An 18826-nucleotide genomic window follows, 5' to 3' on the forward strand; every position below is an offset into this window, starting at 1 on the left:
TCTTAAGAGGAGAGAGACTCACAGAGATGACTAGGAACAGGTTCGAGGAGAGCTGGGGACTTTGGGCACGGAGAGTGGAGACAGGATAAGGACTTGGTCAGTGGAGTATCCGAAATTAGGTCTGAGGATACAAACTTGAAGAAAGGATGCAATACCTGGTGGGACTGCAAGCCAATGATTGAGGAGTAGGCCTGGATAGTGACGTAGATCTCAGGTTGGAAGTCGATGCAAGATCCAGGCACTCGGAAGGGCCGGAGCAGCCCGCCTAGGCAGCGGGAGAGGGCGTGGAAAACTTCATCAAACAAGATCTCCCCTGTGGAATCATCCTGAGGGCAATGCAGAGAAAGGTCTCTCAAGGGTAACCAAAGGCAGCCCTGAGCAGAGGGCAGAAACAAGCAGCTTCCATGGGTCAGTGGGACTCTTAAGGTTGATCACACATCCAAATACAGTGCCACAGATGAATGGGATCTGTCTTCAAACACCCACCACTCCTTCCGCTGTGTAAAGGAAAACTGTCTCCTTTCCAAAATGGTATCATTGTGGGATCATTCTTCACTTATCCCAGGCCCCTCCTCTTCTCCTCACTTCCCACCCAATCCTTTCTTCCCACTGTCTCCCCTCAACCAACCTCTTACCACAATGCCAGTAGACGGGCTGAGGTCCAGCTCAATGACAAACCGATACTGCCAGGCCAGGAAGGTGACCCGGGTGGATGGTACAAGCAGGAATGGCCTGGGGACCACCGGTTCATCTGGCTGCCACCCAGGAGGCAGGACACTGAGGACTTCCAACTCCTGCTCAGACTGAAGCTGACAATTAGGATGGGGAGGAAAGGGAAGAGTCAGGAAGTCACCCCTTTCTTTCCAGGACCTGACTTCCATATCCAAAATGACACACCATTGGTTCTACCTTCTGCAACCCAACCAAGCACTCTTCTGAGCTGGAAAAACAATTAAAGATTTCCCCTGGGGAATCATCTTGTGGGCAAAGTCACTTGCCCCTCCTAGAGTCAGACCCCTCAGAGTTAGTCTCCCCTCCTGTGTGTTTCCAGCACCCTCCTAAAAAAACAGATCCTCAGGGCTAGCCCTTCACATCCTGTGTGTCTCTGGGCCTCACCAGCAGCTCCTGGGGTGTGGCCTGCACAGTCTGATGCAGGTGATTGAGGAACCAAGCCAGGCGAACATTTCGGGATATTCGATAATCCTTTTTCATCAACAGGAACACCTGCCCAGCTTCTTCCACCTGGGGACAAAGAGACATTTAATAAATCCATAAAAATTTACTAGTTCCTAGTACATATAGATCATGGTGCAAGTAACTTGTCCAAAGAGTTCAGAATCCATTAGTGAGAGGCAAGGCAGCAGAAGTGAAACGTTTACCCCCACCTCAGTGCAAGGGCTTCCCAAGGATTCAGTTCTCAACTCTTGGCTCCCATTCCCCCTATAAAGACCTCTATGTAGACCAAGTGACCTTTGCACATTTCAACCGATATGTGAGTTTCTCCTATAAACTCTAAGTTCTTTGAGGGTGGGGATTGTGTCTTGCTCTATTTTTGTGTCCCTGTGCTTAGCAAATTGCTTAAAACAGAGCAGACAATAATGCCTGGCAGTTCCCCCTAATAAGTCTTGACAAGAGCAGGCACTAAAGGATCTTCACTGGGTGAATGGCAAGCCTACTAAAGACCTCAAAGCCCAACTTCTGAGAGTCACAGTCTCCCACCCCCACCCTTCTCAGCTGTCAACGCTCTAGTTCCTTCCTTCCACCGCCTAATAGGCAGTCGGTTCAACTGTGTCCTAACAAGTGTCAGGTCCTTTGCCCGTGTCCTCACCTGTCACTACACAAGCCCAGCTAAATCTTGACTCAGGATGAATTTGACTTTCTTCCTTATCCACACAAATACCACACCAGCTGTACTTTGACAGAAAGAAACTTGTCACCTTGCCAGTGGTGCCACTTCTAGTGGCCTTTGCCAATCCTTTTACTTCTCCCTGGTCAGTTACCTTTCCTTATTCCCCTCAGGTTTTCCAATCTCTCAACCCCCGCCGTCCTGGCAGATAAATTTGCCTACTGTTTTGCAGAGAAAATAAGGGTCAACTGGTCTGAACTCCCCCAATGTTTCTCTAACATTCCTTTATCCCCTTACTCTTGCCTCAGATGAAAAGATTACTCTCCTCCTGTTTAGACAAACTGCAAATTTCTCCTCCGGTGTTCCTAGTGAGGAGGAAATGACAGGCTGTGAGGAAGTGAGCAGAAGTCAGTGACTCCCTGTTGAGAAACGGGATGTTGAAAGGAAGTGAAGTTTTTTTTTTTCAATAATGGGGAAATATGCATGGAGAAGAGATGGAAAAAGTCCTGGAAAAGCAATAATGAAGGGTGCCTGATGTCGGAGAAGAGTGTGGAGAGCAGAGATGCAATGACTAAAGATGAAGGAAGACTTTCTTCTTCAGAAGGCAAGCATAAAGAGGTACAGAAACAGATATTAGGAAATGGCATGGATGAGAGGAGAAGGAAGAAGAGGGGAGGAACTCATATTTATTGAGCACCTAAAATACATTCAACAGTACACTGTAAAAGTTAAGTACAAGAATTCCAGATTCAAACAGCCTGGGTTTGAATCCCAATTCAGGCTCTTATTAGCTGTGAGACTGTGGAAAAGGCACTCAAACTATTTAAGCCTCAGTGTCCTCATTTGTAAAATGGAGATAAATCCTAATACCAATCTAATTGTGCTGTTCTGCAGATGAAGGGAAACCGTGCCTATGAAGCGCTCAGCACAGTGCATGGCACTTATAAGAATATAATAGAAGTTAATTATTACAGGTTATTACCAGGCCCAATACTAGGCTCTTTACCTAAGTAACTGCATTCAGTCTTCACACAAAACATTTAATAGAAGAAAGCTGAGGTCCAAAAAAGTTAAGTGACTTAGCAGAATTCGTAGGCATAGGGTCAGAAGTCAAACCCAGGCTTGATGAGCTGCAAAACCCATCTACTGAGTGTGACAACTGGATCAAACTGGGGACTTAAGAGCAGAAAAGATTTAAAGTGGTTACAAGAAGGAACACGATGGGGGTTTATAAATAGAAAGGATGCTTTGACATAATCAAAAAGACAATTTAAACATCAATATGATGTGATTTAGTATTATTTTGTGTTTTGTCTCTACACCATCTAAAATCACCTTTTGGGAAATACTACTCTCTGTTGTACTGTTTCCCTGCACTGCCTGAGGCAGGCCCTGGCTAGGATTTTGGATTTTATCCAAGAGTTAGGTCAAGCTACCAAACTCTTTTTTCAGCAGGGCAGTACTATTATATCTGCATTCAAAAAAATTCCATCTGGCTACCACATGATTTAGAAAGATCCCCTAACAACCAGGGGAGATGACAATGGCCTAGACCAGAGCTACTCAAAGTAGCCATTCTGTGAACTGTTTGAGACTGTTCCTGAAGAGACAAGTAGTTGTGCTAGAATGTAAAACCAGCACTGCCTTTCACTGAGAGAGTCTTGGAAAAGTCAGTTGAACTAACCTTCAAGACAAGTGAGCAAGTGAAGTGAGCTCAATTGTACTTTAAGGAATCTTTAGAATAAGACGGACAAGAATCGGTGATTAACTGAAGTAGGGAGGAAAGTAACCAAAAAAAAACAAAAAAAACAAGGTGTCAAGGATGACTAAGGCAACATCAGAAACCAGTAAGTTGCAGGATGATTTCCGTTAGCTAGAGAAATCAGATATAGTTATTTCCCATCATTTCTAACCACCATCCCCCTCAAAAGGTCCCATCAAACTGAACGCTCTTATTGCCAAACTCCTAAAAAGACAAAAGGGGTCTACTGGCAAAGAAGGAAACTGCAGCAATTACCTGCCCTCTCTTTCTCTGATCCTTGGTCTCAGGAGGAGATACTCCCATAAATAAATAAATAGAAAAGACAGTCTTCTCCCTGATTAACATCTCAAAAATTCTGCCAGATTGCCTAATTTCTTTCCCACAGTGTTAGTCTATTAACTTGGGTATACTTACATATTGTACTGTAAAACAGTTAGCATTAACTTTTCATTGGTATTTTGTCAACACCCGTATAAGAAATTCAAGGCCTGATGGCTTCCATATGTATGATTAGAGCACCAATAAACACCATAAAATATATTCATTTGTATTGGGCTTTGGCTTTCTCAGAGTAGGAGCAACTGTGCTCAACGCCAGTAGGCAACCTCTCCCTCAGGATTGGCTGAACCGGTGTGGGTATGATATTAGTGACCTCTCTTGTCTACAAGTTAACTATGCTGGATCCTTGCCAAGGTTCTTATCTAAAAAAGGACGGGCTGGGCTCAGTATTATCAGAATAGGAAGGATATCCCAGTTCAGCAGCCCTTTCTGTTTATCAGTCTATCCCCAGAGCCTGGTGCATTGCCTGGCAATAGGATGCTCAATAAAATTTTGCTGAATAAGTGAATTCACTACATGTTCTAAGCTAAGCAAAGCAAACGCGGCATTTAAAATGAATCACAGGCAGTACAACTCTTCTTAAGGTGAGGTAATCTTAACACTAGTCTCCATATTTTTCCTTTTGTTCTTCTTTGGTGCTTAGTAAAGACTTTTTTTCAAGTGCCAGCCTGTTTCAGTTATGCAAGGAAATATCCAGGAAAGGAGTTTTGGCCCATATTGAGCCAGGGTTAAAGGAGGGAGCACCGTAAGGACAGCTGGGGACACTTAGTCACTTCATCTTCTAGGACTAAAATCTTGGCCACTCTGGGTTTAATAAATGAACTTTTCCATGATTCCCTACACTGTTTGTTATCTCTGCTAGGCATTCACAAAGCAGTCTGGACTTCTTAATCGCATCCACCACAGTTTATAATGAAGAATTTGTGTATTTTTTAATGTTGGTTTCCCCTACAAGTGTAGAAGCTCCAGGGAGGTAGGGGCTGTCTATATTGTTCTTTGCTGTATCTCTAGTAACTGGCGCAGTGCCAAAACACACTAAGGGTTTGAGTATTTGTTGAATGAATGTATGAATGAGGGAAATTGCTCTCGCAAGCTATATTTAGTCTCTTCTCTATTTCAAGCTATGTTCTTAGTATCTTACCAGAGATTCCTAATTTTTCATTTTTATCAACATCTGGCTTTTGTTGTTCAAGAGTTCTCATCCTTCCTCATCTGCTTTATGGAAAAACTAACCCAGTCTGTTGTTTGGACTTTTCCTTTGCCTCCATGAAAGTTGTTTTTACCAAGTTTTTTTTTCACTTAGTATGTTCTTTACTGGTATTATCTTCTTTTCTACAATTCTGGAATCGGGGGAAGGGGAGTTGTAGTGTAAACTCTAATAGATTTGTTTTAGACAGAATTACAGTATTATGGAAAGAAAATGTGATATGATAGCTGAGACTCTGGGCTTGAATTTTAGTTTCCTCCTCTATAAAATACCACCACCTACCCCAATGATGGGTGAAAGCACATTGTAAAGTTAAAAGCGCCACATAAATGCACACAGTGGTAGTAACAAGGTGCTGCTTCTTTGAGTCTGGAGGAAGTCCTGCACAGCCATTCCCTTCAGCTTTTTTGGCTCACCCCCACTTAGTTGGCAGAGTTGGAAATTTCTTCACACTGAGCCAGAATCTGTCTTGTTGATATTACCTTGACCTGCTCTTGAAATCTGTTCTCTTGAACATATCTAACTCACTTTGGGTTTTACCTCCTGGGGCCACACAGGGAAAAATCTGACCCTCTGCCAAAGGAGAAGCTATCAAACATCTGATGATGGTTCTGAGTCTTTGATTCTCCATAACAAACATCTCCAGGTTCCTTACATGTATCTCAAACGGCATGGTTTCAAGTTCCCTCACTATTTTATATCTCAGATCACGTGCCTACGAATGAGCTCTGGCTGGTCTACTTTACAACTTAAAATGTGGGGGCCAGAAGAGAGCACAATACCCAGGTGAGGTCACAGATTCAGAATCTCCTAGATTCTATTTACTTCAGGCGAAGCTTTACCATGTTATTGACCCGAGAAACCTCTCTGACTTTCTCGCTTCTGCTGCTGCTTAGACACACCCTCCATTCTCTCCTCATGCAGCTGGCTTTTTTGGGACACACACAATTATTCAATTCGTCCTATTACATTGGATAAATCCAGCCTATTTTCTATTGTGAAGCTTGACTGCTGTTTTGTCTTCTAGTAAATCTCTTTCCAGCTTAATTTCCCTGCTAATTTGATCAGGATGCCATCAAGTCCTCATCCAAGTCCCAAGAGGACAAAGGCAAGGTGAGCATGCATTCATTTATCAGTCAACAAATTTACGGAGAGCCTGATACATGCTAGCACTGGGCTAGGTCCTAAGGATACAATGGAAAGCAAAAATTGGCATTCTCTGCCCTCACAAGATTTACCCTATAATGGAGGAAAAAACTAATCAAATAATCACTCTAAATACTATATTAATACAAACTAAGTGTGCCAAGGATAAGAATGTGGTTTTATGACAGCATGTAACAAAGTAACCTGACTCAGGCAAGAGTCTTAAGAGAAAGTGACCCTGAAGACTGAGCAGGGTTGGCCTAGTGAGGAGGGAAAGGGGAATACACCAGATGGAGGATATAAACAAGCACTGTCCTATTAGAAGATTTTCTTCACACTATTTGTTAGTAGGCTGCTTAATTCCACTGCTGTGCAGCTTCCATTTCTCCACCTCGTTTCGAAGGTTATTTTGAATGACAGACTGACTCTTCAAGGCCAAACTGAAGTCTAGTTCACCAATCAGTTCTTATAGAATCCACTGTCTTGAAACCAGGAACGTTTCCTAACTCGAGTTTTCTCGCAACATTCCCCCCATACACGACCCTTCCAAGTCAACAACTACATTTTCACAAACATCATCTCTAAGTTTTCTTCACATTCAAGAGGTGATTTAGGGCTTCCCTGGTGGCGCAGTGGTTGAGAATCTGCCTGCTAATGCAGGGCACACGGGTTCGAGCCCTGCTCTGGGAGGATCCCACATGCCACGGAGCAGCTAGTCCTGTGAGCCACAAATACTGAGCCTGCGCGTCTGGAGCCTGTGCTCCGCAACAAGAGAGGCCACGATAGTGAGAGGCCCGCGCAGCGTGATGAAGAGTGGCCCCCGATTGCCGCAGCTGGGGGAAGCCCTCGCATAGAAACGAAGACCCAACACACCCCAAAAAATAAATAAATAAATAAATAAAAATTAAAGGTGCTAATAATTAAAAAAAAAAAAAAAGCCAGACCCTTAGCTCTTTAAAAAAAAAAAAAGATGATTTAACAGAACTAAAGACTCAAGAATTAATTAAAGCAGCTAGAATGGTATTTTTCCAAGTGTGATCCAAGGACCAGCAGCATCAGAACCACCTGAGGTGCTTGTTAAAATGCAGATTCCTGGGCGCCATCCGAGACCAACTGAATTAAGAGCTGAGAGAGCTTGGGAAGCTATACGTAACAAGCTCCCCCAAGTGATTCTTCCGCTTTCCTGTTTGAGAATCCCTGAATTAGTTGTGTTCTCCCAGCACCCACACTCATATGGAGCTTTAATCCCTGACACTTAATCCTTCTGAGTCTGAAGTGCACTGGAGCAATCTGGCAAAGAGAAAGCAGGGTTTCGAAGTCTGAGATCTGGATTTAAATCTGGCTCTACTACTTGCTATCTAGGTGAGCTTGGACAAGTTAGTTTTTCCAGGCTTCAGTTTCTTCATCTATAACATGTGGATAAGAATGTCTACTTCAGGGACTTCCTTGGTGGCGCAGTGGTTAGGAATCCGCCTGCCAATGCAGGGGACACGGGTTCGAGCCCTGGTCCAGGAAGATCCCACATGCCGCGGAGCAACTAAGCCCGTGCACCACAACTACTGAGCCTGCGCTCTAGAGCCCGCGAACTACAACTACTGAGCCCAAGTGCCACAACTACTGAAGCCCGTGCGCCTAGAGCCCATGCTCCACAACAAGAGAAGCCACCGCGATGAGAAGCCCACGCACCGCAACGAAGAGTAGCCCCCGCTCGCTGCAACTAGAGAAAAGCCCACGTGCAGCAACAAGACCCAATGCAGCCAAAAATAAATAAATAAAATAAATAAATTTTAAAAAAAGAAAAGAATGTCTACTTCAGAAGGATGTTGTGGCAATTAATCAGGAGAGTCAGAACAATGATAGAGGAAGCCTATCATTCTTTGGAACATTTATTGAGGCCTATATACCATTTATAGCAAGATGAATAAAACATTATCAGGCACTGTGCTGCATACCATGTATACCAGGATGAAGCAAACATTGTCCATCTCGTTAATTTGTTGTTTGTTCATTGCCCCTGTCCCTTGGTGGTTAAGGTATAAATTATTCCTGGAGACTTTTCCAACCCCTGTGCTGTTTTCTGTTGACAGAATCCCACAAAATAATGTAGTCTCCACATGCCTTTGAACCACTGTACTTATGCCAAAGTCCTGAACCTGTAGCACGGCCTCAACCTGAATCTTCTTCACCAGCCTTCTCTCTCACCCACCTCCACCTGAGTTCGAGCGCCTTGGATCAAACGCTGGTTCTGCTGCTTATTAGTATAAGGCCTTGGTGAAGTTACTTAAACTCTCTGTGCCTTAATTTCCCCACCTGAGAAACAGGGATAGTAAGAGTGCTTTTTTTTTTTTTTTAAGATTTTTTTGATGTGGACCATCTTTAAAGTCTTTATTGAATTTGTTATAATATTACTTCTGTTTTATGCTTTGGTTTTTTGGCCACGAGGCATGTGGGATCTTAGCTCCCCGACCAGGGATCGAACCCGCACCCGCACCCCCTACACTGGAAGGCTTAGTCTTAACCACTGGACTGCCAGGGAAGTCCCAACAGTGTCTATTTCACAGGGGTTTTCCTAGTATTAGATGATACTCGGTAAGCACTCGTGTTAGCTATTCTCATTGCCACTGTGCCCACACTGGCAGCTGCTTCATCTTAGTTCTCTGAAGGTTCTCAGTTCCTCCTCACTTCAGGATTTTCACTGTTCCCTTTGCCTGTAATGCGCTCTGCCTCTTCTCACAGCCACCTTCCACTCCTTCTTCAGGCTTAAATGTCATTCCTCTGAGGCTTTCTGATCCACCCCCTCCACTGAACAATTAGGTTAAGAAGCCCTGTTAAACACTCATTCATTCTGTACTTTTCCTTTGAAGCGCTTATTATCATAATTCAACATGTGCACTCCATTAGAATAGGGAATGTGTCTTACACTGCTCCGTATACACACTGATAATTAGCACAATTCTGAGCCCATAGCAGCAGCATAAAATAATTTTTAAGTATCTGAGGAATGAATGACTTCTTAAATCTGACTATGCCCAATATTTCTCTCTTGGAATTGTAATAACCTCTAAAAATCAGTCACTTTTCTGCTCAGGGGCAGAACTCTTTACTCCCTTTACCTTCTGAGATAAAATTTTCAGAAATGTAAATCAAGAATTCAACAAATGAACTTTTGGCTGAGTGAGACTTCCAGGAGCGTATGTCTTGACTCCAAGTTCCTTTAGATTTGCACTGCTCAATATGGTAGCCATTACCATATGGGGCTACTGAGCACTTGAGATGTTGCTAGTCCAAAGTGAGATACGCTGTAAAATACACTCTGGATTTTAAAGACTTGGTACAATAAAAGAATGTTAAATATCTCATAATTTTTAATATTTATTACATATTGAAATGATAATGTTTTGGAAAGATGGGGTTAAAGAAAAATATATTATTAAAGTTAATTTTACCTGTTCTTTTTTTTACCTTTTTAAATGTGGCTACTAGAAAACTGACATATATGCCTTGCATTGGATGCAGTGCTGTTTTAGACTACCTGCCTAAAAGGTATGTTGTATTTCACCACAACATCCCTCCATTTCTTCTCATTTTAACCCATAACAAAACATACTCCAAATTCCTTCATCGGTTTTTCTCAATGATATTTCTGATGCATAGGCTACTCCATCACCCTTGTCGACACATCTGATCCTTTTTAATAGGGTAGTTTCCTACAACCATATTTAATCTTGGGTCTCGTGACATCGAATTGGAGAGTCACCATCCTGTGGCTACTTTATTATTTATACTGTAAACATTATGACTAAGAACACAAGATCTACAGCAGACCACCAGTTTTGGAGTCCTGGCTCTGGTACTTACTAGCTGTGCAACTTTATTACTCTTAATATCTATCTCTGTGCCTCAGTTTCCTCAACTGAAAAATGGGGATGATAGTATTGTCTACTGAGTAGGGTTCAGAGTATTAACTGATGTTGGTAAAGTGCTGAGATGGTCCCTGACACACAGTAAGCATTCAATAAGTAATGACAACTATCTGCATCATTATACACATCTCTCACCCTTCCCATCTACTCATATATTCTCTTGTAACACCGGGCCCCTCTCCTAGTGACGTTGTTCTTTCCAAATCCGAGATTTTACACTCAGATCTTCTAACTCCAAAACTCTGCTACACCCCAGCTGAGAGTAGCACTTGGGTAAGGTACTTCTCTCGATTTTCAGTTTCTTACCTGTAAATGACAGTGGGTATTGCCACCTTCCTTTGCACAAGTTTGAATGACACAATGTATATAAAGTTCCTTGCATGGTCCTTAGCACCTTACGGATGCTTTATTTGCATTTTCTGATTTAAAGCATGTGACCCTAACAATACACCAATGATAAGTACTTTATGAAGAAGGAAACAGGCCGGGAAGTCAAGACTTGCCCGAAGTTGCACAGATAGTTACACGGCAGCGCCAATACCGGAACGAGGTTTCTCTCTGAGTCAAATGTTTTTTCATGAAACCAAAGTTGCTCTCCAAAAGCATAAGCGATAGAACTAAATTCATGCTGTTTATGCCATTCCAATATTTGAAGAAATGCAGCAACTGGCAAAGCTGCCCACTGAAACTGCAACGGAAAATCAAAATACAGGTTTTCTTAATACCATTACGAGGTCAAAGAACCCGAGAGCCCTAGAGTTGGCGTCGTGGATGAAATTTCGGCAAACAAAACAGCGACAAGTTCCTTCTCTAGCCCCCCCAGGAAAGTGCGGGTGAGGACATACGATTGTCTGGGCTTCGGGCTGGCCCGGCGGCCCCGGACCCGGAGGAAGCCACGGCCGCGCCCGGCCGCCGGGCCTTCCTCCTCGGATCTCGGGACCCAGCGCTGCGCCCGCCCGCCCCTCACCTCCGGCTCCGGGCGCTCCGAGGCCATCACACAGCCCTCCCGCGCCGGCCCGGGCCAGAGAAGCTGCTCCGCTCGTGACCCCTGACCCGGCGGCCTGGCGACCGGCGGGACAGGAAGTGAGGGGGCGGGCCGAGTCCTGAGCTTTCTGATTGGCTGACTTGGGAAACGGAAGAAGAAGTCTTTGACACCGCCCCTGTTGCCGCAATGCAGGTGAGGGCCAGGTTGGCGCTAGTGACCGCTAGCTAGCTTCGGGTATCGGGACCGAGAGTGGGCTGGCGGAGGAGGGAGTGAGGAGTTGGGGCTGAGAAGAGAGGGTAGAGCCCTCGACCGTCGATTAAGGGGACGCGCGATGGGGCAGAGGCCCACTGGCGAGGGAGCGGCGCAGATGAGAGATAGGGGTGGAGCTCGGCTGACGGGAGACAGACTGCGGTTAAGTCGGGAGGGAGAAGGCAGCAAAGACTTGCTAGGGTGTGGGAAAGGATCAGGTTGTAATTTGGGAAGGCTGAGGTGCAGTCCAAGGAAGACAGCTCAAGAAAGTGGTGGATCGGCTCAGGCCCCGGCCTAGGCTGTTGGATGGCCGCTGTTGGATGCCGACAGAACAGGTAATCTGTAATTGGAGAGAAGCCCGAGGGTGGAAGGAATTGTGGGACCGCGGTGGCCAAAAGCCAGACTAATATAATCTGAGGCCGTGGGTGGAACCCAGGATCAAGGCTCCTGTCCTAAACGTTGGCGATTTGGTAAGACAGTTTTGCTTCATTCTTCCTAGTCTGTGACCGATAGTAATTAAGGATGAAATGAAATGAAACTGGAGGCCATAGATGGAAAGGAAATGCTTTGGAGACACCCCCCCCCCCCGAGCATTTAAAATAGTTTGTGTAGTGCTTAGGGGCATGTGCATTTTGTTTGTTTGTTTTGTTTTTCATTTGTCACTTAGTTTCTTGCAGCTGGTAGCCTCTCCGTAAGTTTTTATAGGTTGACTAAGCTTGTGAAAGGGGCACAGGAATATTGGCACAGAGAAAAAATGAGTGCAGATTAATTTAGCAAGGAGGAGGTTGAAGCAGAAAAGACTGAGGGCAAATGAAAGTGGGGGGTGGCAGCGGTGGTGGCAGCGGCAGTGGCAGGTATTCAGAGGAGCCTTCATGTGTAGGTAGATTTTCCAGAGATCGTATCATGGGCAAGAACGGCTAGACTCACCGGCAGGTTTTAGGACAGAGGAAGTCAGAGTATGTATGCTGCAGAGGTGCCCAAAAGATAATGAACCCCAGGCATTAAGTCTGGTGAAAATTGCTTAGTGGGAGAGAATAGAGTGTACCTAATACAGAGAAAAACCAGGCCTGGATTAGGAGCAATGAGAGAAAGGAATCAGTAGGTAGGAGGAATTGAGGTCAGATGAATGGGTTTAAAGGTCTAAGGGTTGACGCTGTCTGTAACCCTAATACCAAAGAAAGTAAACAACCTGGCTCTCCCTATGCCAATGAGATCCTGTGTCACTGGACTGGTGTCGCACACTGTCATCCTGGCTTTTCAGCCTTCCTCTGTATGTGTCATCCTCACACTCATCTGAGTAACCAACCTATTCCTATCGGTGCAGAGGGAGGAGAAGCAGCTTGAGGCATCATTAGACGCACTGCTGAGTCAAGTGGCTGATCTGAAGAATTCACTGGGGAGTTTCATTTACAAGTTGGAGAATGAATATGACCGGCTGACCTGGTAAGGGTTGCCAGGGCAAGCTGGGGAGGGCTCCATGGGTGGGGGGCCAGGCCACCTGCTGGATAGGACATCTCCAGTGACGTAAGCATTTATCAGTTTGCAAACATCTCTTGATTTAGAAAGAGTTGGGTTTCCCAACATTTAACACTGAAGTTGGCTTTGGGCCCCCAGGGTAAGGAAGTAGAGAAATGCCCAGTTTCCCAGCCCAGGTTCTCACTAGCTTTTGATTCTCATCCTTTGACTTCTCTGGGAGGACGTCCTCCCGCAGTGGGTCCTCCCATTACAGTATTCATACTGGATCTCTTGCCACGGATGTTGCTGAGTATTTTAGGTCCAATCTACTCTAGAAGTGTGGATACTATTTTTAGGCCAGAAAGGAGACTTTTACCCAGTTTCTGAAGTTTTAGTGATAATAGTGTAGCCATGGTTCCTATTTTGCCATTGTCCTCACCCACATTCAAATATAGTAGTCCCCCCTAATCTGTGAGGGATAAGTTCTAAGACCCTCTGTGGATGCCTGCAACTGTGATAGTACTGAAACCTACACTGTATATACTATGGTTTTTTTCTATACTAATGGGGTGGGTAGCGTATACAGCATGGATATGCTGGACAAAGGGGTGATTAACGTCCTGGGTGGGACAGAGCAGGATGAAGCAAGATTTCATCACGCTGCTCAGAACAGCACCCAGTTTAAAACTTATGGATTGTTTTTTTCTGGAATTTGCCATTTAATATTTTTGGACTGTGGTTGACCATGGGTAGATGAAACCTCGGAAAGTGAAACTGCAGATAAGGGGGGCCTGCTGTAATGACCTGCCTTTCTTCTCCATCTGTAGCAGAAACTGAAAGTGTGTCCCTCTTTCTTAACCCCATAATCCCTGTGAGCCAGTCTAGTTCCTGCCCAGGCCAGCCATAGGGCTATGAGTGTTTTGGGGGTGAGTCTGGGTATTCCTAGTCTGAAGGACCCCTTTGAGGCTCCTTTACCGGGAACATTCTTTTTTTTTTTTTTTTTTTTAATTTTATAGCTACTTTTTAATTTTTATTTATTTATTTATTTTTGGCTGTGCTGGGTCTTCGGTTCGTGTGAGGGCTTTCTCTAGTTGCGGCAAGTGGGGGCCGCTCTTCATCACGGTGCGCGGGCCTCTCACTATCGCGGCCCCTCCCGTTGCGGGGCACAGGCTCCAGACGCGCAGGCTCAGTAGTTGTGGCTCACGGGCCCAGCTGCTCCGTGGCATGTGGGATCTTCCCAGACCAGGGCTCGAACCCGTGTCCCCTGCATTAGCAGGCAGATTCTCAACCACTGCGCCACCAGGGAAGCCCCCGGGAACATTCTGACACCTTCTTTCCACCACCAGGCCATCTGTCCTGGACAGCTTTGCCTTGCTCTCTGGACAGTTGAACACTCTGAACAAGGTCTTGAAGCATGAAAAGACACCACTGTTCCGTAACCAGGTCATCATCCCTCTGGTGTTGTCCCCAGACCGAGATGAAGATCTCATGGTAAGAGGAGGAGAGGGGTGCAACTTGGGAAATTAAGTTCTTAGATGAGGACTGAGGGCGCAATGGTTGGTTGGCTATTCTAGAAGTTCTGAATGTGCAGTAGTGTGTGGCAGTAAGAAGCGAGGGCTGCACTTTGGAGCCCTTGCTTTTTGTCCTTCTGGAGTTGGGAGAGCCACTCCCAAACTGAATTAATCTGAGGCATTTGTCACCAAGACAAAGACCTTTTTCCTCCAGCACCTGTCTTGAGCAGAAAGTATGTTCTTTTGTGACTTTTTCTATTTCTTTTTTTTTTTGGTCTTGTTGTCACTGTTGTTTTTTGGCTGAGCTGCGCGGCATGTGGGATCTTAGTTTCCCGACCAGGGATCCAACCCGTGCTCCCTGCAGTGAAAGCATGGAGTCTTAACCATTGGACCACCAGGGAAGTCCCTGACTTTTTCTCTTTCAATCTTTGATTTAAATGTGGCAGAGAGAGGTTTATCCTTAGGTCTGGTAGAGATAGGGGAGTGAGAAGACAGAACTGAAGGATGGAGTGAGGGGGATAGTGTCTTAGGAAGCCAGATATTGTTAGTCTCAGGTTGTGTTTTCCCTGAAAATGCACTGTTTGCCTGTGAAAGGAACTATGTATATATCAGGCCAGATTGAATCTTCTTGGAGTGCACAGTAGGATCAATAAAATCTGTGTGTTACAGAGGCAGACTGAAGGACGGGTACCTGTTTTCAGCCATGAGGTGGTCCCTGACCATCTGAGAACCAAGCCTGACCCTGAGGTAGAAGAGCAAGAGAAGCAGCTGACAACGGATGCTGCCCGCATTGGTGCTGATGCAGCTCAGGTTGGACTGAGTCACTGCCCTGCTGCCCCCACCCCGAGTTTTATCATGAGAAGCTGGGCATTACCACCTCTGTATGGTAGGGATGCACAGCTGGTTACCCCTCAGTTGCCCCTGGAATAGCCCAAGGAAGAAACTTCCCCGTAATCATTTCTTGCTTGCCCTAATCTCTGCACAAATTTATGTGTGTTGCAGAAGCAGATCCAGAGCTTGAATAAAATGTGCTCAAACCTTCTGGAGAAAATCAGCAAAGAGGAACGAGAAGCGGAGAGTGGAGGTACGGAGGTATTGGTGGCAAAACGGAGGAGGAAAGAGGGGTAAGATCAATAGGACGGGTGGTGTTGGTAGTGGTGAAGTGAGGACGTAAGGATGTGCTGCTTAGGAAAAGGTATGCGTCCATTCTGTTAGCCTTTTGTATTTCTGGCCAGCCCTGGAGCAGGTGGAGGAAATGGGCAAAGGGAGAAGGGAGTATTCTGAGATAGTCATGGGGGTCCTCTGGCTCTTCCTCTGGGCTGCCAGGGCGCCTAGATTCTGCTGAAGTCAGAACTCCAAGCCCTGGTACCCATACTGGTCTTCCTGCTGCTAGGTTCGGTCCAGGGCCAGAGGCATACCTCGGGGTCCCCACTTACCTTTTTCTTCAGGTCTCCGGCCGAACAAGCAGACCTTTAACCCAGCAGACACCAATGCATTAGTGGCAGCTGTTGCCTTTGGGAAGGGGCTGTCTAATTGGAGGCCTTCAGGCAGCAGTGGTCCTGGCCAGCCGGGCCAGCCAGGAGCTGGGACAATCCTCGCAGGAGCCTCAGGATTACAGCAGGTGCAGATGGCAGGAGCTCCAAGTCAACAGCAGCCAATGCTCAGTGGGGTGCAGATGGCCCAAGCAGGTCAACCAGGTAAGGTGACAGGGATTGGCATGGTGGCAGACCTTGAGCAGGGAAGTGGGAATAAGCTGGGTTATCTGGGGCCCCAGCATCCCCAGAGCTGGAGATATTCTCCTTTTCTCCCTTGGACTGTGACCCAGAAAATAAGCTTTTGGAGTAAAAGTCTCATTTGAGACTCTTAATAGGCACCAGACAATGAGGAAGAACTTTGACGAGCAGAAACTGCTCTCACCTCCCACCCCATCTCAGACCTCGGTCTCAACTACCCTTCTGTCCCCTTTAACTCTGGATATTAGGTGTGTTGTCACTGTCTTGTCTTAGGTAGAGAAATGAATGGTCAGACCTTCATTAGGACCATTGGGTAGGTGTGTTGGGAATGGACAAGCAGGCAAGTTTCCCGGTGCTGCGTGTATTCCTTTCTCTGTATCCTGTCTCTCCTGCTCGCTTTTAGTAATTATAAGAACAGCCTGGCAGAGTTCAGATGCAGGCAGCTAGAAGAGGTATTTTCTTCCAAGCTGTCTAGGCAAAGGGACAATTAAAATAAGAGAGGACATAGCACTCTTTTACCTGTGACATTAAATGGGGGTCCCACAGATTTAGTTCTCTTTTTCTAGGAGGGGATGAGCAGGAGCCGGGTGCGTTCCAACCCCTCCCACTATTCCTCCTCCTAGGCACCTTCAGGGAGAGGGCTGGGTGAGGAGCCGTACCTCTGAGCCTTGCCGTCCAGGGTCAGATGCCACAGAGATTCTGAGACGATAGCGGAGGTGCAGAAGGGAACCTGAGAGACCACATTTCTGATTTACCATGAACGTCTTACTGTGCTTCAGGTGTCTTTCTTCATGTTCCTTTTAGGGAAAATGCCAAGTGGAATAAAAACCAACATCAAGTCGGCTTCCATGCATCCCTACCAGCGGTGAGTGTGGCCGACAACCTCCACTCTCAGGTGCTCTTTGCAGAGTTGGGCAGTGAAACTGCCGTTTGCCCAAAGCTGACCTAGATGTGTATAATAAAAAGAATACGGGCTTTCAGCCACAGACAGATCCCATCTCCACTGCCGACTAGCTGTGTGACCTTGGGCAAGTGACCGAATTTTTCTGAGCCGGTTTTCTTGTTTATAAATGGTGATAATACCTACCTCATAGGGTTGTTGTGAGGATTAAAATGGGAAAATGAATGTAAAACACTTGGCACAGTCTATGAAATAATGGGTATTCAATAAATGAGAGTTTCTACAGCCACTTCTCCCCACTGCCCCCTCTTCAGTCCTCGATCCAGAACTTATCCTGATCTGATACTGCTTCATGTCTGTGGTGAGCTGATGGACACAAGATCATGGACCACTCAGCTCTGTTTGAAAGCCTGTGCTTATTTCGTGCTGCCAGAAACGATGACAGCCTCTATGTCCTTAGAGGCCTACTGTCTCCGCAGGCCTTCCTGCCCAGATTCCATCCTGGCCATCTCTCCAAGCTGCAGGTGACGAGGCCTCTGGGCTGAGACAGACCGTCCACTTGTGGCTCTGGAGAAGCTCAGGCCTGCTCTACTCTCCATCCTCTGAGAAGCCAATTCAGCTCTTATCTGGGAAATAGTCACAAAGTACCCTATCCTTTACCCTACCCTTCACACACGAAGGAAGATGTTGAAGGCCCGGTATATGGGGGCTTCCTCAGGAAGTGGCTCTACCAGGCCGGACTATGTGAGAAAGGGTTTTTCTTAGCAAATGAAAAAGTCCCTTGTTCCCCAGACTCTTTTTTTCTTATTTTAGAGGGAGAGGGGAATTGCACCTCACACCATTTTTCATCATGGTTGAGTTATCCTCATAATATGCCTGGTTCCTGGGCTCCAGCCAGGATGGTTTTTCTCCAGTACGCTGAGCCTGTGGTTCCAATAAGGGCCAGATGGATGGCGGGAGGTGGCAGCCGCCAGTACTTTTGCCTGCTTTTATAAAGCTGAGAGCAGAGTGGGCTTGGGTCTCCAGCTTAAGCTGCCTTGCTTAGCTCTCTGTTGTGAGCTAGGGCAGGGGTTGAGTCAGCAGAAGTGGACCAAAGGGTTTCTCTGAAAAAAGTTATTTAAGTTGATGGCCACTGTGTCAGGGTTAATCTGACAGCAGATAAATTGAGACAGCTATGTAGGGATTGGAGACTACATGTCAGAGACTTTCAAGGTTGCTGCAAGGCAATTCTAATTTGTTTTCCAATAAAAAGTTTTCTTATCTTTGATTAGCTTTGATCTAAATGTCCTGAGAGGTAATAGGAGGCCCTGCTCATACCTTCCAGCTGCCTTTTTTCTGTTCTCTTCTGTCACACATTAGTGCTTCGGCATTTGTTCGGTGTCAGGCAGAATTCTGCCAGGCTGTGGCAGCAAAGGGCTGGAAAAGTGGTTGCAGATGTCACGTCCATTCCTGTTCCATCAAGACAAGAAATGGTATTCACACAGCTCACTGATCATAGTACACAAGAGCACGGAAAGTCCTGCCATCAGCTCTGAGGCAATGTCAGACCTGTCCCCCACTTCAACAGTGCTCCCTTACTGGTCTTTCAGCCCACTCAGATGTTCCTTATCTTCTCTTCCCTTCGCATTGGAAATGTCAGAGCTAACTGTCATACTGGATAGAGTTCAAGGTGTGCTTCTCTAAAACCCCTGGAGCAGCTTTTGGTGACTGCTGTCCTTTATTCTGCCAAAAGATTCCTTCCTATTGAAAGTTTCTTGAAAACTTTTTGG

The 18826-nt window shown here is 45.9% G+C and overlaps 2 protein-coding genes across 7 annotated transcripts in view; one reads left to right on the top strand and one right to left on the bottom strand.

Annotated features, from left to right (window-relative positions):
* Positions 1–11318, bottom strand: part of SZT2 (SZT2 subunit of KICSTOR complex) — a 51502-nt gene extending 40184 nt beyond the window's left edge. For 3 of the 4 annotated variants that reach the window (XM_082433827.1, XM_082433826.1, XM_082433824.1), the window contains exons 1-4: positions 11191–11318; positions 1117–1242; positions 636–809; positions 156–326 (exon numbers count right to left, since the gene is read on the bottom strand). In XM_082433827.1, coding sequence (XP_082289953.1) covers positions 156–326; positions 636–809; positions 1117–1242; positions 11191–11217 — 498 coding nt within the window. In that variant the 5' untranslated portion in view covers positions 11218–11318. The remainder of the gene's footprint in view (positions 1–155; positions 327–635; positions 810–1116; positions 1243–11190) is intronic. The other variant, XM_082433825.1, reaches the window with a different exon arrangement.
* MED8 (mediator complex subunit 8) lies at positions 11288–17452 on the top strand. 3 transcript variants are annotated; one of them, XM_082433936.1, is made up of 7 exons: positions 11288–11400; positions 12782–12900; positions 14259–14403; positions 15093–15233; positions 15426–15507; positions 15872–16120; positions 16961–17452. In XM_082433936.1, the coding sequence occupies exons 1-7, from the start codon at positions 11395–11397 to the stop codon at positions 17023–17025; spliced, it is 807 nt and encodes a 268-aa protein (XP_082290062.1). In that variant the 5' UTR covers positions 11288–11394; the 3' UTR covers positions 17026–17452. The 3 variants fall into 3 exon arrangements, with proteins under 3 accessions (XP_082290062.1, XP_082290063.1, XP_082290061.1); XM_082433935.1 differs by lacking the exon at positions 11288–11400 and adding an exon at positions 11409–11792; XM_082433937.1 differs by lacking the exons at positions 11288–11400; positions 12782–12900 and adding an exon at positions 11408–11792.
* The last annotated feature ends 1374 nt before the right edge of the window (positions 17453–18826 follow it).

This window comes from Balaenoptera physalus (genome assembly GCF_965194825.1).
Source record: "Balaenoptera physalus genome assembly, chromosome: 1".
Lineage (NCBI taxonomy): Eukaryota > Metazoa > Chordata > Mammalia > Artiodactyla > Balaenopteridae > Balaenoptera > Balaenoptera physalus.

Excerpts from the sequence above, each read along its gene's own strand:
- MED8 (XM_082433935.1), top strand. Across the intron at positions 14,404-15,092 it reads ACCGAGATGAAGATCTCATG|AGGCAGACTGAAGGACGGGT; the intron begins GTAAGAGGAGGA and ends TGTGTGTTACAG. Across the intron at positions 15,234-15,425 it reads TTGGTGCTGATGCAGCTCAG|AAGCAGATCCAGAGCTTGAA; the intron begins GTTGGACTGAGT and ends TGTGTGTTGCAG.